We start from the raw sequence: 22722 nt of genomic DNA on the forward strand, positions 1-22722 counted from the left end.
GCTTCCTCAGAAAATAATTTCAATATAGCTTCCTTCTGCTTGTCTGTTGTCATTTGATGCTGATATGTAGTCATTTTTTTTTTTACTTAGTCATATGAAGTCACATACATTTTTCTCCTTTAGGGTTTTTGCTTTACGGATTTACTCACAGACATATATTTGTTTTAATTTTAGTTTGAGGAACAGAAGGTCTTTCAAATCCCAAACTGCAAACTGCATTTTAAAGAAAGGGAAATGTACCAGAAGGTTGGGGTGCTGATGATCTAAAAATCAGCTGGGAATTTAGGGACTTTTCTCACAGAAAACTACTCCCTTTGCTTTTATATTTTCAGTTATGCTAATTTTCCTTTCAAGTCCAAAGACCAGAAAAGTCTCTTGTAAGGATTAAATTGATTTTTTTTTACTCCCCCCCCCCCCCCACACCCGAGGAATATGAGGATGGTATTTTTATATATTTTATCAGATACCTCTTTTCAGCAGGACTGCTAGAACTAGATTAAAATGGTGTTTGTGGTGTTCTGAGCTGGACAGATCGCCACTATGAAGTTTTGAGTGGTTAAAGGGGTTCAGATTAATTCCGAATCAGAGGGATTAGGAAAGCCTATCATCCAACTCTGTAGTTTTGTAGGCTAGAATGGCTCCAAACAGACCCAGCTTTAAAGAAAGAAGGCAGTAATAACCGGATTGGGAGGCACGCCATAGAAAATACTGAAAGGGAAAGCTGAGAGATTGAGGGCTTCAGAGATCAAGAGGCAGTAATATCAGCTACGTAGGTGTCTCCAAGTTTTCTGCCGGGCATTTTCTGGGAGAAAGAATCTTGAAATGAAACGAGGACACTTTCGCATAAGGAAAAGAAAGTAGCTCCCTGTTGTTGATTAGCTCAAACTAGATTTGACCATTGATTTTTTTTTTTTTGAGGCCCTATATTAACTGGCTTCCTCCCTGCCCCTCCTTTTGATTCTTAACAGCCTACTTCTAGCTACTCTCATATCTTGCATCTCACTACCTATTTCCTTTCACTCTGCTCCTCCCAAACCAACCTTCTCATTGTTTCCTGCACCAAACCCCCCCCTTGCCTGTCCACTGGCACGTACCAGCCCCTCTTCCTAGACTACGTTTCCCCTTCCTCTCTGCCAGACTGTTTCCCTTTCCTCCTTTAAAACTGAACTAAGCGCTCACCTGCTCCGCAGAGCCTTCTCAGACTAACCCCATATTCATTCACTCGTATTTCCTGCGCGCTTACCCTGTGCAGAGCACTGTACTAAGCGCTTGGGAAGTCCAAGTCGGCAACCGATAGAGACGGTCCCCACCCAACAGCGGGCTCACGGTCTAGAAGGGGGAGACAGACAACAAGACAAAACATGTAGACAGGCGTCGAAATCGTCAGAAGAAATAGAATTAAAGCTATATGCACGTCATTAACGAAACAAATAGAATGGTAAATACGTACAAGTAAAATAGAGTAATAAATCTGTACAAATATATATATATACAGGTGCTGTGGGGAGGGAAAGGAGGTAGGGCAGTGGGATGGGGAGGAGGAGAGGAAAAAGGGGGCTCACTCAGAGGCTAAACTGCCTGCAAATTGTCTTTCTACACTACCCTCGAAAGTAATCTCCAATGTGGCTGTTAAACCTTGAATGTTTTTCTCATTATTGGTTATCCCATTTTATAGTGGCCTAATGAAAAGCAAGAAAACCATTTTTTTTTTTTACCAAAAACTTCTTTTTAGTTAAGACCAAAGCACTACGAATCAGTCAAGTAGTTCCACTCTTTGATGTAAATGTTCGTTGACTAGAGTTCTGCCATTCTTGCCCGATTTTATTTTGTATGAGCATTGTTTAAACTTGCGTATTTGTGTTGTGTTTTCTTTCTTTTGTATCTGCCTTGTGTCTCTTGGCTTGTTAGAACTCCTCGGGTGGCAGAGTGGCACGACGCGGAGGACTGGCAATCAGGAGACCTGGGTTCCAGTCCCAGATCCACCACTAGATTTCTATGTGACCTTAAACAAGCCGCTCAATCTCTCTGTGCCTCTGTTTACTCAGCTATAAAATGGGGATTAAATACCTATTCTCCCCCGTCCCTTACTCAGTGAGGCCTTAGTAGGGCAGGGACTGCGTCCAATCTAATTATCTTGCCCTTACCCCAGTGCTTAGCACAGTCTTTGCCACATATAGTAATAATAATAATAATGACATTTATTAAGCGCTTACTGTGTGCAAAGCACCGTTCTAAGCTGCTGGGGAGGTTACAAGGTGATCAGGTTGTCCCACGTGGGGCTCAGTCTTAATCCCCATTTTTTTTACAGATGAAGGAACTGAGGCACAGAGAAGTTAGTAAGCACTTAGCAAGTATTGCTGTTATTAATCAATCAATCAATCGTATTTACTGAGCGCTTACTGTGTGCAGAGCACTGTACTAAGCGCTTGGGAAGTACAAGTTGGCAACATATAGAGACAGTCCCTACCCAACAGTGGGCTCGCAGTCTAAAAGGGGGAGACAGAGAACAAAACCAAACATACTAACAAAATAAAATAAATAGAGTAGATATGTACAGGTAAAATAAATAAATAAGCCCATAGCTCTTAGTACAGCGCCTTGCATGCAGAGGGCTCTCAAAGAGTATTGACTAAGGGAAAGCACAAACTGCTTTTTTTTTTGGTTAAAAAGATTTTTGAAGAGACGGAGCCTGAAGTGGAGTTGCAAAGGCTCTCGGCATCCTGATCTTTGCCAGCTGCCTAATTCCATCTGCCTGTCCACTGCCGAAAGCACGGCATAATTCACCCCAGTTCACCAGGATCGTTCCCAATTGAAGTTCTGGGATGGCAGATTTGAGCTCAGGGTAACTCAGCATTGGCTGTGAAATCTTGGTACCCTAAATGTCTCCTGGAACATCAAGAAGCCAGTGCCACACTTAATAGACCATTAATGCAGGGTCTTTTTTAGATTACAAAAGTGAGAGCATAAACCTTGTATTACCGGTTAGAGTACCCCTATGACTGAGGGCACTGTACGTGCTATAAAATTTTATTGAATTGATTTTTATTTCCTTGGGCTGTTGCAATGAAGGAAAGGAGAGTCTCCTTTGATGTTATGTATTTTTGTATCCCCATAAATCACTCTTTCAGTGCCCTTTCTTCCCTTTCCAAATTTTTGTGAATATCAATTTATTTTAATTAATTACCATTTCAATTTATTTTAATGATTTCTTTGGCTCTAGTCATATGAGAATTTCACTTAAAAGTGGAATACCTTATGTAGGCAATTAAGAGCCCGGGCTTTGGAGTCAGAGGTCGTGGGTTCAAACCCCGGCTCTGCCAGCTGTCAGCTGTGTGACTTTGGGCAAGTCACTTCACTTCCCTGGGCCTCAGTTGCCTCATCTGGAAAATGGGGATTAAGACCGTGAGCCCCAGGTGGAACAACCTGATCACCCTGAATCCTCCCCAGCGCTTAGAGCAGTGCTTTGCGCTAAGCGCTTAACAAATGCCATCGTTATTATTATTGTTGGGGAAGGCAAGTCACTGAAATCTCGACCACCTTGGAGTTTGCGCAGGATCCCCCAGGTAAATAGGCTTCTAGGTAAGAGTGTCTTTAGCCTATTCAAAAAAAGGAAATCTTTCACTTCGTAAATCTCCCCAAAAAGATTTTCTAACTTTTTGTGATAGTCCTCCCCTTGACTGCCATCTTGATTCCGCAAGATCAGGTGAGGCCTGAGGTAAGGATCCTGTGGAAGATCATGGCCTTGTACATCAGAATAGCTCGCACTATCAATCAATCAATCAATCAATTGGATTTATTGAGCGCTTACTGTGTGCAGAGCACTGTACTAAGCGCTTGGGAAGTACAAGTCGGCAACACACAGAGACAGTCCCTACCCAACAGCGGGCTCACAGTCTAGAATTAGACTAAAAGCACTAGACACTTTTAATTCATTCAGCTGGGAAGATATTTTTAGTCTAGAAATAGACTAAAAGCACTAGACACTTTTACTTCATTCAGCTGGGAAGATATTTTTTCTGGAAACTAACCATAAACCATCAACCTAGCACCTAGCAGACAGGCAAATATTTATTCCTTGCTGGGCACAGGAGCATAAAGTAAAGGATAAACACTGCCCTCCTTGAAGAAGCTTACAATTTAATAAAACAAGAACAGCTTCCTTTTCCCCACCCAGTTTACCCTGGATAATCGGAGAATAGCCGTATATTCCTAGTAAAACAGGTAATTTGTAGTAGATCCAAGAAATGTCTTTTTGATGTTTATTCGCATTGTTATTCCACTGCGTGCTAGAATAACTTTATTGTTTATATTTTGTTTCAGCGGATGGCCCATACCTTCAAATAATTGAGCAACCTAAACAGGTAAGAATGTGATTTTTACAGCTCCAAATTAAACGGAGAGTAGATTGTAAAATTTTAAGCTGTTAAGTAAATGGCATGAAATGCTTTTCTGGGCTTCTTATGTTTATTCCAGTATCTTGACATTCCTATACTCAGAATGGAGATGTAATAATAATAATGATGATGGCATTTATCCAGCACTTAGAACAGTGCTTTGCGCATAGTAAGCGCTTAATAAATGCCATTATTATTATTATGTAATAATGTACTACTACTAATGTACTGTATGTAGCAGTAGTAGAAGCCATAATTGAGTACCCACTTTTTGTGGTGCACTAGCTTCTTGAGAAGTAAAGAATAACCAAGTGACACCTCTCCTGCCCACACGGAGGTTACACTCTAATCGGGAGACAGGCATAAAAAATATATAGCTAGAGGGGTCAAAATATATTAAGCGGATATATATGTGTGTGTGTGTGTGTGTGTGTGTGTGTGTGTGTGTGTGTGTGTGTGTGTGTGTGTGTGTGTGTGTGTGTGTGTGTGTGTTTGTGTGTGTGTGTGTGTGTGTGTGTGTGTATATATATCAATGAGTTGTATTTATTGAGCACTTACTGTCTGCAGAGCACTGTACTAAGCGCTTGGGAAGTACAAGTTGGCAACATATAGAGACAGTCCCTACCCAACAGTGGGCTCACAGTCTAGAAGGGGGAGACAGAGAACAAAACCAAACATATTCATAAAATAAAATAAATAGAATAGATATGTACAAGTAAAATATATAAACTTAAATAAAGTAAATAAATAGAGTAATAAATATGTACAAATATGTATAAATACAATATATATGTTTATATATATTTATATATGTCTGTATGTACATATATATGTATATATATGCACACACACACACATTTGGGTGCTATATAGGGTGTAAATAAGTTTATAAGTAAAATAAGTTTATAAGTACTAGAGTTGGCTGAGCGGACAGTATGACTCAGGGTGCTGGGAAATTAATTGTTGGAGGATGGGGGGCTTTTAGGAGGGATTTGAATGCTACGTACAAACATTCTGATATATGAGTGCACACCTAGTTCTCCTAAAATGCAGGAGTTGTGTTCTCGCAAAACTCCACAGAAAGGAAATTCCCACTGCAGTACTCCGTGGGTGATGCCATGCCCAAGCACCCATGTGCATGCCTCCAAGCCATTTCATTCATTCATTCATTCAATATCGCATTTATTGAGCACTTATTGTGGGCAGAGCACTGCACTAAGCGCTTGGGAAGTACAAGTCGGCAACATATAGAGCCGGTCCCTGCCCACCAACGGGCTCACAGTCTAGGAGGGGGAGACAGACTACAAAACAAAGCATGTAGACAGGTGTCAAAATCGTCAGAACAAATAGAATTAAATCTGTGTATTTCTTCCAGTCCCGTGGCATCCTGTATCGGAACAGTTTTGCGTTTTCAGACAAGCGTTCCCTGACACATCTTAGCCAGGTCGCGTAAGGAAAACAATGTTTGGGGACAACTAGGGATGCATCTGGTTGAAGATCTTTACATTGATTCATCTTCTCCTGCATTCCCACTCGCCTCCCACGTGTGCTTTCCCATTCCCCCGTAGCTGTCTCCTCCCTTTAGTCTGTGGGACAGTTATCTTTCCCCGTCATTTCCCCTTCCAGCAAATGGCCGAAAGTAACAGGAGCACTTGGAATGCTGGCTTTGTGCTCGTCCCATTTTGTTGCCCTCAGTCTCCCTATTTCTCCGTCTCTTCTTCCCAAAAGAAGGACAAGAAATGTGAGAAAGAGTGTCAGCAGAGACATCAGGAAGCTTCTGGAGGGCTGGGAGTCACAGAGCAAGCAGCTCAGCCTCCTTCTCGAGAAATTCTGGTGGGGTCCCTAACCCCCCTTTCATAAATTCCTTGCGGACGGCGATCGCGTTTATCGACCCTCTTTTATTGTACTCTCCCAAGATCTTAGGACACACGATCCCTGCACACGGTCAGCGCTCAATAAGTACCATTGATTTCCTCAGGGTAGAGGAACAGTAGAGGAGCCGTGGTACTGTGAGGTTGGGGAATGGGACGGACCCGTGCAGACTGGGCCTCTCCACCTTTATTTAGCGTGAGTGCAAAAGAATTTGCATGAGTTTCTCAATCTCTACTTCAAACCAGATCAGAGTATAATGATGATTATGGTGCTTAAGCACTTACTATAGGCCAGGCACTGTACTAGACTCTGGGCCAGATACAAGATAATCAGGTTCGGACCACTGTGTTTGTCCCATATGGAGCTTACAGTCGAAGTAGGAGGGAGAACAGATAATGAATCCCCATTTTACAGATGAGGAAACTGAGGCACAGAGAAGTTAAAAATAACTGCGGTATTCGTTAGATGATTATTACGTCCCAGAAGCTGTTCTAAGCGCTGGAGTAGATACATGATGACAGGGACACAGTCCCTGTCCCACATAGGGTTCACAGACTTAATCCCCATTTTACAGATGAGGGAACTGAGGCACAGAGAAGTTAAGGGACTTGCCCACGGTCACAGAGCAGACAAGAGGCGGAGCTGGGATTAGAACCCAGATCCTTCTGACTCCTGTGCCCGTGCTCTAGCCACTAGGCCGTGCGGCTTTTGACTTGCCCCAAGTAGTCATTCAGCAGGCAACTGGCAAATTCAGGATTAGAACCCAGGTCCCCCCCCCGTCCATGCTCTTTCCACGTGCTGCTGCTCCACTCAGCAGTGTGAACATTTTTCACGGGTGTCATGCCTCAACCTGAAAAGGGAAAGGGGAATAAAGGAGGAGCGGGAGGGTCAGAGTGAGAAAAATGAATATTCAGGCATTTGCCTTTTGGGCCACGGTGTTTCCCACGTATTCCGAAGGGGGATGCGGTGGTTTCAGATCACTGAATTTTGTCTCCGCCCCCGACAGTGTCACACAGGATAGAATCGGCGTCTGCAAGTCAGTTCTGTACCCTTCCTCATTCCTGGAGAAGTTCCACCGAGGGGCATGGCCTCAGTAGAATTTGTCCAGGCTGCTGTAGGAATGGGAAGAGAATCCAGCCTGATGGAGAGCACAAATTAAGAGACTAAACTAAATCCTGCTGCCTGCGTGCTCAGGTAAAATGAAAATAAAAATGAAAGCCAGTGAGCTTTCAGAATCGAGTTCACAATCCCACGGGAGGAGAGCAGGCAATGCGATAAAATAAAATCAGGTTTCAGAAATTTTAAAGTAGTCTAGACTGTGAGCCCACTGTTGGGTAGGGACCGTCTCTATGTGTTGCCAACTTGTACTTCCCAAGCGCTTAGTACAGTGCCCTGCACACAGTAAGCACTCAATAAATACGACTGATTTAAGAGAAGCAGTGTGGCTCAGTGGAAAGAGCACGGGCTTGGGACTGTAGGTCATGGGTTCGAATCCCGGCTCCGCCACTTGTCAGCTGGGTGACCTAAGGCAAGTCACTTAACTTCTCTGGGCCTCAGTTCCCTCATCTGTGAAATGGGGACTAAGACCGTGAGCCCCACGTGGGACAACCTTGATCACCTTGTATCCCCCCCAGCGCTTAGAACAGTGCTCGGCACATAGTAAGCGCTTAACAAATACCACCCTTATTATTGTTATTTTAGCAGGCTTAGAGTACAGGTGGGAAGTGATGAGACTATTGGGAGGCTGATTTTTAAAAAGTTCAATAAACTGATTCTTCTTATTCACTGATTCCTCTCCCTCTGCCACAATGTAATAGACCACGTAGACATGAGACACATTTGGCGTAATCTCTTTAGAGTTCGGAAAGACTTTGGATTTCATCCTTTTTAAAATTTTCAACAAGCTTGGAAGAAGTGGGCAGGTGCATATATGGCTGGCAGTGATTCTCTGATAGGCCCCCCTGGGTTTAAAAAAAAAAATAGTGGAATCCCATTGTGGTTTATAGAATAGTTTCAGGTATTGTAAGTGGGTCATCATCTCTATTACTCTAGCAGTTCAAAGCTTAGGAAGTTCAGTTTTGCCCAGCAGAGCTATTCAGTCTTAAGACACAAACAAGTGCACGGGCCCATATATTTATACGCAACTCTGAACAATGCTAGCCTTTCTTACTATTTTCTACATTTGTCCCGACTAATGCCGGTGATTCAGACGGTCATCAATAGCAAACACCTTAGGAGAAGAGATTAAGCGGTGACCCAAAGAAAGGGTCCCAAATCCAGGGACTTGCACAAAGAATTGAGGGAATCCTCAAGCGTGTAGCTAATACTAGGTTGGGATGGAATTGCCAGCACTTGGAAGAAAGGAAGGAAATCTTATGTGCTTTTAACATGGAAAAATGGTTCTATAAAAACCTGATCAGTCGATGGTTTTCATTGAGCACTTACTGTGTGCAGAGCACTGTACTAAATTTTTGAGAAAATGCAGTAGCATAAGCAGGCACAATTTCTGCCCTGAAGGAGCTTACAATCTAGTGGACATGCTATCGAGACATATGCAAAGCGGTGTAAGCGAGATCAAAAAGCAGATAGAGGAGGAGAAACAGGTCAACACTTGAGGATTATAGAAGTGCCATTATTCATTTGATCGCGTTTATTGAGCGCTTACTGTGTGCAGAGCACTGTCCTAAGCGCGTGGGAAGTACAAATCAGCAACATGTAGAGACCAACAACGGGCTCACGGTCTAGAAGGGGGAAGTATTAAAAAAGTCAACTTAATTTTGGGCTATATTAGTGGGAGTGTGACAGTTTAAAAGCTGAGAAATAATCCTGCTGCCATGCCTCAGTCAGTCAGTGGTATCTACGGAGTGCTTATTGCGTGGAGACCACTTTGCTAAGATCTTGGGAGAGTTGGTGGGCGTGTTCCCTGCCCCCCTGGATCTCAGAGTCTAGAGGTGAAGAGAGACATTAATATAAATCAACTACGGCTGGTAATTCAGGAGGTAGTCAATAGCAGCAATTTAGGAGACTGGATCAAGTGATGACCCACAGGAAGCTAGTAGTCCTCATCGTGTGAATTCAAGGACTTGCACAAAGAATCGAGGGGATCATCAAGCGTGTAGCTAACACTAGGTTGGGTAGAGTCCATCTCTATATGTTGCCAACTTGTACTTCCCAAGCGTTTAGTACAGTGCTCTGCACACAGTAAGTGCTCATTAAATACGATTGAATGAATGAGTAGGATACTAGGCAGGGGTAGATGCTGTGGGGCTCGGCGTGGGGTGAATATTAGGTGCTTAAAGGGTACAAATCCAAATGCACAGATGATGCAGAAGGGAGAGGGAGTTGGGGAAAAGAGGGCGTACTCGTTGGAGGACTCTTGAAAGAGATGTGATTTGAATAAGGCTTTGAAGGTGGGGAGAGTGACGGTCTGCCATATGTGAAGGGGAAGGAATTCCGAGTCCGTGGGAGGTTGTGAGCTAGGGCTCAATGGCAAGATATACAAGATGGGCGGTTCAGCCAGTTAAGCAGTGGTACTTGAGTGCTTACTGTGGGCAGAGCACTGTACTAAGCACTTGAGAGAGTTCAATACAACGGGTACGGAAAGTTGGAATTATAGGAGCAATCTGTGTGGCTGACTGGGCGGTAGTGGGAAATCAGTGAGATCAGGTAAGATGGGGTGAGCCGATTGAGTGGTTCATTCATTCATTCATTCAATCGTATTTATTGAGCGCTTACTGTGTGCAGAGCACTGCACTAAGCACTTGGGAAGTACAAGTTGGCAACATATAGAGACGGTCCCTACCCAACAACGGGCTCACAGTCTAGAAGGGGGAGACGGACAACAAAACGTATTAACAAAATAAATGGAATAGTAAATATGTACAAGTAAAATAGAGTAATAAATCTGTACAAACATATATACAGGTGTTGTGGGGAGGGGAAGGAGGTAGGGTGGGGAGGATGAGGGGGAAGGAGGAGGCTCAGTCTGGGAAGGCCTCCTGGAGGAGGTGGGCTCTCAGTAGGGCTTTGAAGGGAGGAAGAGAGCTAGCTTGGCGGATGGGCAGAGGGAGGGCATGTAGGGCCAGGGGGAGGACGTGGGCCAGGGGTCGATGGCGGGACGGGCGAGAACGAGGCACGATGAGGAGATGGCAGAGGAGCGGAGGGTGCGGGCTGGGCTGGAGAAGGAAAGAAGGGAGGTGAGGTAGGAGGGGCGAGATGATGGACAGCCTTGAAGCCGAGAGTGAGGAGTTTTTGCCTGATGCGTAGGTTGACTGGTAGCCACTGGAGATTTTTGAGGAGGGGAGTGACACGCCCAGAGCGTTTCTGCACAGAGATGATGCAGGCAGCGGCGTGAAGTATAGACTGAAGTGGGGAGAGACAGGAGAATGGGAGATCAGAGAGGAGGCTGATGCAGTAATCCAGTCGGGTTAGGCTGAGAGATTGAACCAGCAGGGTAGTGGTTTGGATGGAGAGGAAAGGGTGAATCTTGGTGATGTTGTGGAGGTGAGTCCGGCAGTTTTTGGTGACGGATTGGATGTGAGGGGTGAACGAGAGAGCGGAGTCGAGGATGACACCAAGGTTGCGGGCTTGTGAGCTGGGAAGGATGGTAGTGCCGTCTACAGTGATGGGAAAGTCAGGGAGAGGGCAGGGTTCGGGAGGGAAGACAAGGAGTTCAGTCTTGGACATGTTGAGTTTTAGATGGCGGGCAGACATCCAGATGGAGATGTCTTGAAGGCAGGAGGAGACATGAGCCTGAAGGGAGGGAGAGAGAGAGAGCAGGGGCAGAGACATAGATTTGGGTGTCATCAGCGTAGAGATGATAGTTGAAGCCGTGGGAGCAAATGAATTCACTGAGGGAGTGAGTGTAGATAGAGAACAGAAGGGGACCAAGAACTGACCCTTGAGGAACCCCGACAGTAAGGGGATGGGAGGGGAAGGAGGAGCCCGCAAAGGGGACTGAGAATGAACGGCCGGAGAGATAAGAGGAGAACCAGGAGAGGACGGAGTCTGTGAAGCCAAGGTTGGGTAGCGTGTTGAGGAGAAGGGGGTGGTCCACAGCGTCGAAGGCAGCTGAGAGGTCGAGGAGGATTAGGACAGAGTATGAGCCGTTGGATTTGGCAAGCAGGAGGTCATTGGTGATCTTTGAGAGGGCAGTTTCCGTGGAATGTAGGGGAGGGAAGCCAGATTGGAGGGAGTCGAGGAGAGAGTTGGCGTTGAGGAATTCGAGGCAGCGCATGTAGATGACTCGTTCAAGGAGTTTGGAAAGGAATGGTAGGAGGGAGATTAGGGCGATAACTAGAAGGGGAGGTGGGGTCAAGAGAAGGTTTTTTTTAGGGTGGGGGAGACATGGGCATGTTTGAAGGCAGAGGGGAAGAAACCGGTGGAGAGTGAGCGGTTGAAGATGGAAGTTAAGGAGGGGAGGAGGGACGGGGTGAGAGATTTCATAAGATGAAAGGGAATGGGGTCAGAAGCACAGGTGGCCGGAGTAGCACTTGAGAGGAGGGAGGAGAGCTCCTCTGAGGTTACTGCTGGGAAGGATGGGAGAGTAGCGGAGAGGGTTGAGAGCCGGGGGTTTGGAGAAGGGGGAGGAGTGACTTTGGGGAGCTCAGACCTGATGGAGTTAATTTTCCTAATGAAGTAGAAGGCCAGATCGTTGGGGGTGAGGGAAGGAGGAGGGGGAGGAACAGGGGGACTGAGAAGGGAGTTAAATGTACGGAAGAGCTGACGGGGGTGATGGGCATGGGTGTCAATAAGGGAGGAGTTCTGTCTGGCAGAGGAGAAGGCAGAGTTAAGGCAGGAAAGGATAAACTTGAAGTGAACGAGGTTGCCCTGGTGTTTATTTAGACTTTCGCCAGCAGCGTTCGGCAGCTTGAGCATAAGAGCAAAGGAGGCGGACAGTGGCATTGAGCCACTGCTGTGGGTTAGTGATACAAGAGCGGCGAAGGGAAAGGGGAGCGAGCGAGTCGAGCTGAGTAGAGAGGGTAGAGTTGAGAGCAGTAATCTGATCATCAGAGCAGTGATCTGATCATCCGATGGTAGGGAGTTTAAAGCTGATGGTAAGGAGTTTTCGTTTGTGGAGGTGGATGGGCCACCGCTGGAAGTTCTTGAGGAGTGGGGAGATGTGGACTGAACGCTTCTTTAGAAAAATGATCCTGGCAACAGAATGGGGAGAGGCTGATGACAGGATATGATAAGTGCTGGAATCAGCACAGTAGCAGTGTGGATGGAGAGGAAAGGGTGGATTGTAGCGCTATGGTAAAGGTAGAATCAGTAGGATTTGGTAACAGATTGCCTGTTGTGAGCAGAAAGGGAGAAGTGAGTTGAGGAAAATGCCAACATAATAATGATATGTAATAATAATGGCATTTATTAAGCGCTTAGTTTGTGCAAACCACTGTTCTAAGCACTGGGGAGGTTACAAGGTGATCAGGTTGTCCCACGGAGGGCTCACAGTCCTAATCCCCATTTTCCAGATGAGGGAACTGACTTGCCCAAAGTCACACAGCTGACAGTTGGCGGAGCCGGGATTTGAACCCCTGACCTCTGACTCCAAAGCCCGGGCTCTTTCCACTGAGCCTGTGAGATAGGGAGGATAGCAGTATTGTCTACAGTGATGGGAAAGACAGGAGGAGGACAGGGTTTGGATGGGAAGATGAGACATTCTCATCTTTTTGGGCGTGTTTTGGGCATGTTTAGCTGGAGGTGTTAACAGGACATCCAGGTAGAGATGTGCTAAAGGCAGAGAACGACTGCCTTTCTGCCTTTCTGGGCTGCAGAGGTAGATTTGGGGGTCATTTGCATAGACAGACTCTTACTGCAAGATTAGGTCTAGTTTCTAGTTATCACACTGCTAAAATGTGTGGAGAAATAAGAGAAGGTCCAGAAAAAAAAGGTATCATTAAATAATTAGATGAAAAGCGTATTTAGATTGTAATTCCCTTGAGAGGAGCTAGACATGTCTCTTAACTCTATAGCCCCCACCCAAGTGCCTAATCTAGTTTCTAGTTACCACACTGCTAAAATGTGTGGAGAAATGAGAAGGTCCAGAAAAAAAAAAGTATCATTAAATAATTAGTTGAAAAGCGTATTTAGATTGTAATTCCCTTGAGAGGAGCTAGACATGTCTCCTGACTTTATAGCCCCCACCCAAGTGCCTAATCTAGTTTCTGGTTATCACACTGCTAAAATGTGTGGAGAAATAAGAGAATGTCCAGAAAAAAAGTATCATTAAATAATTAGATGAAAGGCATATTTAGATTGTAATTCCCTTGAGAGGAGCTAGACATGTCTCCTAACTCTATAGCCCCCACCCAAATGCCTAATCTAGTTTCTGGTTATCACACTGCTAAAATGTGTGGAGAAATAAGAGAATGTCCAGAAAAGAAAGTATCATTAAATAATTAGACGAAAAACATATTTAAATTGTAATTCCCTTGAGAGGAGCTAGACATGTCTCCTAACTCTATACCCCCCACCCAAGTGCCTAATCTAGTTTCTGGTTATCACACTGCTAAAATGTGTGGAGAAATAAGAGAATGTCCAGAAAAAAAAGTATCATTAAATAATTAGATGAAAAGCGTATTTAAGATTGTAATTCCCTTGAGAGGAGCTAGACATGTCTCCTGACTCTATACCCCCCACCCAAGTGCCTAATCTAGTTTCTGGTTATCACACTGCTAAAATGTGTGGAGAAATAAGAGAAGGTCCAGAAAAAAAAGGTATCATTAAATAATTAGATGAAAAGCGTATTTAAGATTGTAATTCCCTTGAGAGGAGCTAGACATGTCTCCTGACTCTATAGCCCCCACCCAAGTGCCTAATCTAGTTTCTGGTTATCACACTGCTAAAATGTGTGGAGAAATAAGAGAAGGTCCAGAAAAAAAAGGTATCATTAAATAATTAGATGAAAAGCGTATTTAAGATTGTAGTTCCCTTGAGAGGAGCTAGACATGTCTCCTGACTCTATAGCCCCCACCCAAGTGCCTAATCTAGTTTCTGGTTATCACACTGCTAAAATGTGTGGAGAAATAAGAGAAGGTCCAGAAAAAAAAGTATCATTAAATAATTAGATGAAAAGCGTATTTAAGATTGTAGTTCCCTTGAGAGGAGCTAGACATGTCTCCTAACTCTATAGCCCCCACCCAAGTGCCTAATCTAGTTTCTGGTTATCACACTGCTAAAATGTGTGGAGAAATAAGAGAAGGTCCAGAAAAAAAGGTATCATTAAATAATTAGATGAAAAGCGTATTTAAGATTGTAATTCCCTTGAGAGGAGCTAGACATGTCTCCTGACTCTATAGTCCCCACCCAAGTGCCTAATACATTATTCTGCACAGAGTAAGCGTTCGATGACTATCGTTGATTGACAGATTATTGAACCCTCACTGGGTATGACCCACTCACCTGAGTACTTGAGAAAGTACAGCAGAAGCAGAAGGAGTCTAGCCTGCTCACGAAAATCTTACGCCCGAATAGAGGACAGGAATACAAATATTGGCAAATGGAGTAATCATACTGAAGTATGATATACATTCAGAAGTGCTGAAGGAGGGTGTAACCACTACCGTCCCCGTCTTCAAAACCCTCCTAAAATCACATCCCCTCTAGTAAGACTTCCTTAACTGTTCCTCCTCCCGACTGTCACTTATGCACTTGAGGACTTTATCATCATCATCATCATCAATCGTATTTATTGAGCGCTTACTATGTGCAGAGCACTGTACTAAGCGCTTGGGAGGTACAAATTGGCAACATATAGAGACAGTCCCTACCCAACAGTGGGCTCACTTTACCTCAAGGTGTTGGAATACTAACCTCATCCGTCCCCCTCCAAGCACTTCGTACGTCTCTTTAAACTCTGCTGCTTTCCCCTAGTTGAATTTATTTTAGTATCTGTTACGAGCTTGAATCAAAAGACAAGAAGTAAAAGTTCAAAATATTTCCTCACGCCGTTCTTGATGTCCCTGAAAGAATATTTCCCCAAAACGAGGGTTCTAACTGGCAGAATGGCCGCCGGTGGAAGAAAGGTGTTCACGTAAAGAAAGAAGACATAGCAGATCCACGTTAGGTGGTGGCATTGCCGTGAGTGAAAGTACGATATTTTAATCTGAATGAGTTTGACTCAGAAAGAAAATCTTAACAATGGATATTGCCTACGTTTTGAGATGGATTACTCATTTGAAGATGTGGAGTGACAGATATGAATGGCTGAGGGTTGGCAAACCTTGAATTTTCAAGATGCTCCAGGCACCCAGTTCTCATCTTAGACGAGGGTCGCCTTCTTGCCGAATATCATCTGGAAGTCCGTTTTTGAATATGAAAGGCAGATATACTTGCAGCGGTGCCTGAGTTAGGTGGTGCTTCTCAACACTCTTCAATTCTGTTTTTGTTTTTAAATGTATTCCTTTCCCTCCCTGAAGGTTCAGACAGTTTTGTTTTGTCGTCTGTCTCCCCCTTCTAGACTGTGAGCCCGTTGTTGGGTAGGGACTGTCGCTATATGTTGCCGATTTGTTCTTCCTAAGTGCTTAGTACAGTGCTCCGCACACAGTAAGCCCTCAATAAATACGATTGAATGAATGAATATATCTGTGTGTGTATGTAGATGTGTGTATATGTATATATATATATATATATATGTATATGTATATATATATATATGTATATGTATATATGTATGTATATGTATATATGTATGTATATGTATATGTATGTATATGTATATGTATATATATGTATATGTATATATGTATATGTATATATATATATAATATGTATATATATGTGTGTGTGTGTGTGTGTGTGTGTGTGTGTGTGTGAATGTAAATGTACAAATACATCTGGCTCAGTGGAAAGAGCCCGGGCTTTGGAGTCAGAGCTCAGGGGTTCAAATCCCAGCTCTGCCAATTGTCAGCTGTGTGACTTTGGGCAAGTCACTTCACTTCTCTGGGCCTCAGTTCCCTCATCTGTAAAATGGGGATTAAGGCAGTGAGCCCCCTGTGGGACAACCTGATCACCTTGTAACCTCCCCAGCGCTTAGAACAGTGCTTTGCACATAGTAAGCGCTTAATAAATGTCATTATTATTATTATTATTATTATTATCTACCCCACTAAAATGCTCTCAAATTCATGAGAAACGTGCACACACATGCACACACAAATATGTTATATTGAATTATTGAACCCTATATATGAAATGAAAATAGTCGTCCTCACAAACTAAATGGGCCAGTCATCAGTCAATCGGTGCTATTTACTGAGCATTTACTGTGTGCAGAGCACCATACTAAGTGCTTGGGAAAGTATCTAGAACAGTGCTTGGCACATAGTAAGCGCTTAACAAATACCATCCTTATTATTACAATACATTAGCGTTGGTAGATACACTATCTTCACTAAAGAAGCAGCGTGGCTCAGTGGAAAGAGCCCGGGCTTTGGAGTCAGAGGTCATGGGTTCAAATCCCAGCTCCGCCAACTCTAAGCTGTGTGACTTTGGGCAAGTCACTTCACTTCTCCGGGCCTCAGTTACTTCATCTGTAAAATGGGGATTAAAACTGTGAGCCCCCCGTGGGACAACCTGATCACCTTGTAAATTCCCCAGTGCTTAGAACAGTGCTTGGCACATAGTAAGCGCTTAACAAATACCATCATTATTATTGTTATTATTAAGAAGCTTGCAGTCTAGAGGGCAGTTTAGGCATTAAAATTAATTGCAGATAGGGGAAATGGGAGAGTATAAGGATATGTATACACCCAGAGCTTAGAACAGTACTTCCCAAGCGCTTAGTACAGTGCTCTGCACACAGTAAGCGCTCAATAAATATGATTGAATAAATGAATGAAGTGCTTTGCACATAGTAAGCGCTTAGCAAATACCATCATTATTATTAAGTGATGTGGGACTAAGGGGTACAGATCCAAATGCACAGGTGACGAAGGAGGGAGGATGAGCAGGGAAAATCAATCAATCAGTTGTATTTATTGAGCGCTTACTGTGTGCAGAGCACTGTACTAAGCGCTTGGGAAGTACAAGTTGGCAACATATAGAGACGGTCCCTACCCAACAGTGGGCTCACAGTCCAGAATGAGCCTCCTACCTTTCCCTCCCTGGTTTCCTGCTGCAGAGGATGATGGTATTTGTTAAGCGCTTACTATGTGCCAAGCGCTGTTCTAAGCGCTGGGGTCGATGCAAGGTCATCAGGTGGCCCCACGTGGGGCTCACAGTCTCACCCCTCATTTGACAGATGAGGTCACTGAGGCCCTTCAAAGTGAAGTGGCTTGCCCAAGGTCACGCGGCAGACAAGGGGCAGAGCTGGGATTAGAACTCATGACCTTCTGATTCCCAAGCCAGTGACCTTGCCACTAGGCCATGATGTTTCTCTTAGAACAGTGCTTTGCACATGGTAAGCGCTTAATAAATGCCATTATTATTATTATTATTATTATTATTATTATTATTATTATTCTCTGGCCTGCTACTGCAATCCAACCCACACACTTCACTCCTCTAACACCTTCCTACTCACTATACCTTGATTTCATGTATCTCACCGACCCCTCAGCCGTGTTCTGCCTCTGGTCTGGCCCTCCCTCACTCTTCACATCCTCCCCAGCGCTCAGTACAGTGCCTTCCACTGAGGAAACACTAAACAGATATCATCATCATCATCATCATATCCAGCAGATCCCCACGTTCAACCTTTATTAAAAGCACATCTCCAGGTGACCTTCTCCAACTAAACTCTCAATTCCTCTTCTCCCACTCCCTTTCTGTCGCCTTTACATTTGGATCTGTACCCTTTATTCCCCTCCTGCCTCAGCGCCTCGGCACTTACAAATCTGTAGTTTATATTAATGTCGAGTTTCCCATCTAGACTGTAAACTCGCTGTGGGCAGGGAGCGCGGCTACCAACTCTGTTATACTCTCCCAAGCACCTGTACAGCGAGAAGCAGCGTGGCTCAGTGGAAAGAGCCCGGGCTTTGGAGTCAGAGGTCATGGGTTCAAATCCCAGCTCCGCCAACTGTCAGCTGGGTAACTTCGGGCTAGTCACTTCTCTGGGCCTCGGTTCCCTCATCTGGAAAATGGGGATTAAAAGTGTGAGCTCCCCGTGGGACAGCCTGATCACCTTGCAACCTCCCCAGTGCTTAGAACAGTGCTTTAATAATAATAATAATAATAATGGCATTTTTTAAGCGCTTACTATGTGCAGTGCACTGTTCTAAGCTCTGGGGGGATACAAGGTGATCAGGTTGTCCCACGTGGGGCTCACAGTCTTAATCCCCATTTTCCAGATGAGGGAACTGAGGCTCAGAGAAGTGAAGTGACTTGCCCAAGGTACTCTCCCTAACGCTCATTACAGTGCTCTGCGCATTCATTCATTCATTCATTCAATCGACTTGCCCAAGGTCACACAGCGGACAAGCGGCGGAGCCGGGATTTGAACCCCCGACCTCTGACTCCAAAGCCCGGGCTCTTGCCACCGAGCCACGCTGCTTCCCGTACTGTGTGCTTTAGCACATAGTAAGCGCTTAACAAATAATAAATAATATTATTATTGCAGTGCTCTGCACACCGTAAGCACTCAGTAAAGGCAACTGCTGGATTGGGAGCTTAATCGGGAAAGTCCTCTGGTAGAGGAAATGTGATTTTACTAAGGCTTTAAAGGTGAGCAGAGTGGTGGAGGGTTGCATATAATAGGGCCAGAGGAATCAATCAATCAATCAATCAATCGTATTTATTGAGCGCTTACTATGTGCAGAGCACTGTACTAAGCGCTTGGGAAGTACAAATTGGCAACACATAGAGACAGTCCCTACCCAACAGTGGGCTCACAGTCTAAAAGGGGGAGACAGAGAACAGAACCAAACATACCAACAAAATAAAATAAATAGGATAGAAATGTACAAGTAAAATAAATAAATAAATGAATAAATAAACAGGGTATGGGCAACGGACCACTGGCCAGATGGTGAAGACTGAGGGACGGTGAACAGTAGGTTGGAGTCAGAAGAGCAAAGTGTGCAGCCTGGTTTCTAGGAGGGAATTCAGGCAGAGAGGGAAGAAGGGAAGGGGCAAGTGTTTTGATAATGTGTGAAGCAATGAAATTGCAGGGCGTAGATTTTTGAGAGAAGGCAGGAGATTGCCTCTTTTTTTTTTAAATAGCATTTATTAAGCGCTTACTATGTGCAAAGCACTGTTCTAAGCGCTGGAAGGATACAAGGTGATCAGTTTGTCCCACGTGGGGCTCACGGTCTTCATCCCCATTTTACAGATGAGGTCACTGAGGCCCAGAGAAGCGAAGTGACTTGCCCAGAGTCACCCAGCTGACGTGGCAGAGCCGGGATTCGAACCCGTGACCTCTGGCTCCAAAGCCCGGGCTCTTTCCACCGAGCCACGCTGCTTCTCTTGAGATACTGTACTTCCCAAGCGCTTAGTACAGTGCTCTGCACACAGTAAGCGCTCAATAAATATGATTGATCGATTGATTGATGGAAAGGATGGACTAGTTGAAGGGGGAGAGGAGGGAGGGATTGGAGAGGAGCAGGGGAGATCACGCCCGATGCTTGAAGATACAGGCCTACCTCACGATGCGTACAACTCATCAATACGGTCATTATGGTTTAAAGTTTTAACTTAGGCCACAGCCACCCCGTGTTTTTGGACCCCAAACCTTCTTTGGAGTGGAAAAAAAGAAAAAGGACGCCAAAAATAACTCTCCAGCCAAGAGCAGTGTGGACTCACCGTGGTCTCATGGAAAAAGAACGGGCTCGGGAGTCAGAAACCCGGGGTTGTAATCTTGGCTCCGCCGCTTGCCCACGGCGAACCTTGGGCAAGTCACGTACCTTTCCGTGCCTCGGTTTTCTGAACTGTAAAATGGGGATTCTGTAAGCGCTTAGTACAGTGCCCTGCACACAGCCCTCAGTAAATACCATCGAGTGACTGAATGATACCCATTCTCCCTCCTGCTAAGACTCTGAAACCATTAGGGGACAGAGTCTGTGTCCAACCTCACTCACTCACTCAATCGTATTTATTGAGCGCTTACTGTGTGCAGAGCACTGTACTAAGCGCTTGGGAAGTCCAAGTTGGCAACATATAGAGACGGTCCCTACCCAACAGTGGGCTCACAGTCTAAAAGGGGGAGACAGAGAACAAAAACAAACGTACTAGCAAAATAAAATAAATAGAATAGATACGTACAAGTAAAATAAATAAATAGAGTAATAAATATGTACAAACATATATACATATATACAGGTGCTGTGGGGAAGGGAAGGAGGTAAGATGGGGGGATGGAGAGGGGGACGAGGGGGAGAGGAAGGAAGGGGCTCAGTCTGGGAAGGCCTCCTGGAGGAGGTGAGCTCTCAGTAGGGCCTTGAAGGGAGGAAGAGAGCTAGCTTGGCGGATGTGCGGAGGGAGGGCATTCCAGGCCCGGGGGATGACAAATAAATACGATTGAATGAATGAATAAATGTTGCCAATTTGTACTTCCCAAGCGCTTAGTGCAGTGCTCTGCACCCAGTAAGCGCTCAATAAATACGATTGAATGAATGAATAAATGTTGCCAACTTGTACATCTCAAGCGCTTAGTCCAGTGCTCTGCACAAAGTAAGCGCTCAATAAATACGACTGACTGACTGACTGAATGAATAAACGAGCAAACGACTGAATGAAATCGTCCGTGGCCCTGACTCAGCTTAATCCCGGCTGCCCTCACTTGTAACTACCACAGTGCTTAGAAACAGTTCCTGATACGTAGTAAGCACTTAACAAATAACATAATAGAAAGTACTTTTGTAGTCATGCGTGTAGAGCTGCTTCAGAAGCCACAGTAAGAGTCTTAACACTTTTTCATCTCCTTTTCTCTGTGTGTCTTGGAGGAGGATGGGAAGAAAAGGGCTTCAGGCTCAGGACCCCCCCCCCCACCCCCCCCAGGTCTTCCCCATGACTAATTTCTCACTCACCCTTACATAAACACTCACACACACACATACACAAATCCACTTTGCTTAAATACTATTATGGGTATTAATTGGGATTGTACTTAAAAAAAAGTTCACGATTCTGTCTCTGCACTCGTTAGGCCCGTAAGTAACGGCCGCATCTGACACACAGGGTTTTTTAAATTAGTAGGTTCAAGACGCTATATAAATTACACTTATAATTTGCTCCAGAGGTGCTGCAACGTAGCACATTTAGGTTTTGCAGGTCCACTTTTTATAAAATGTTATTTGCTAAGTGCCCCCCCAGGCACTGTATTAAGTTCATTCAACAATTGTATTTATTAAGCACTCACTGTGTGCAGAGCACTGTACTGAGCGCTTGGGAAGTAGAAGTTGGCAACAGATAGAGATGGTCCTTACCCAACAACGGGCTCAGAGTCTAGAAGGGGGAGATGGACAACAAAACAAAACATGTGGACCAGTGTCAAGTCATCAGAATAAATAGAAATAAAGCTAGATGCACATCATTAACAAAATAAATAGAATGGTAAATATGTACAAGTAGAGTAATAAATCTGTACAAACGTATATACAGGTGCTGTGGGGAGGGGAAGGAGGTAGGACGGGGGGGATGGAGGAGGCTCAGTGTGGGAAGGCCTCCTGGAGGAGGTGAGCTCTCAGTAGGGCTTTGAAGGGAGGAACAGAGTTAGTTTGGCGGATGTGCGGAGGGAGGGCATGTAGGGCCAGGGGGAGGACGTGGGTCGGGGGTCGATGGCGGGACGGGCGAGAACAAGACCTAACGGTGAGGAGATTAGCGGCAGAGGAGCGGAGGGTGCGGGCTGGGCTGGAGAAGGAGAGATGGGAGGTGAGGGAGGAGGGGGCGAGGGGATGGATGGACAGCCTTGAAGCCCAGGGTGAGGAGTTTCTGCCTGATGCGTAGGTTGACAGGCAGCCACTGGAGATTTTTGGGGAGGGGAGTGACACGCCCAGAGCGTTTCTGCACAAAGATGATGCAGGCAGCGGCGTGAAGTATAGACCGAAGTGGGGAGAGACAGGAGGATGGGAGATCAGAGAGGAGGCTGATGCAGTAATCCAGTCGGGATAGGATGAGAAATTGAACCAGCGAGGGAGCGGTTTGAATGGAGAGGAAAGGGCAGATCTTAGCGATAACAGTACATAAGTGCTGTCGGGCCAGGTGGTGGGGTGAATATAACAGTAATAATAATAATAATGGCATTTATTAAGCACTTACTATCTGCAAAGCACTAATTCTGTGCAAGTAAAGGAAAGCTCCTCCAGACTATAGAGAAGCAGCGTGGCTTTCTGGAAAGAGCCCGGGCTTGGGAGACAGAGATCGTGGGTTCTAATCCCGGCTCCGCCACTTGTCAGCTGTGTGACTTTGAGCAAGTCACTTATCTTCTGTATGCCTCAGTTACCTCAGCTGTAAAATGGGGATTAAGACCGTGAGCCCCACGTGGGACAGCCTGATTACCTTGTATCTATCCCAGCGCTTG

The 22722-nt window shown here is 45.0% G+C and overlaps 1 protein-coding gene across 1 annotated transcript in view; it reads left to right on the forward strand.

Annotated features, from left to right (window-relative positions):
* The window catches only part of NFKB1 (nuclear factor kappa B subunit 1), a 157594-nt gene that overhangs the window by 12230 nt on the left and 122642 nt on the right, over window positions 1-22722 (forward strand). The window contains exon 3 of the mRNA XM_038769255.1: window positions 4321-4361. Coding sequence (XP_038625183.1) covers window positions 4321-4361 — 41 coding nt within the window. The remainder of the gene's footprint in view (window positions 1-4320; window positions 4362-22722) is intronic.

This window comes from Tachyglossus aculeatus, chromosome X5 (assembly GCF_015852505.1).
Source record: "Tachyglossus aculeatus isolate mTacAcu1 chromosome X5, mTacAcu1.pri, whole genome shotgun sequence".
NCBI lineage: Eukaryota > Metazoa > Chordata > Mammalia > Monotremata > Tachyglossidae > Tachyglossus > Tachyglossus aculeatus.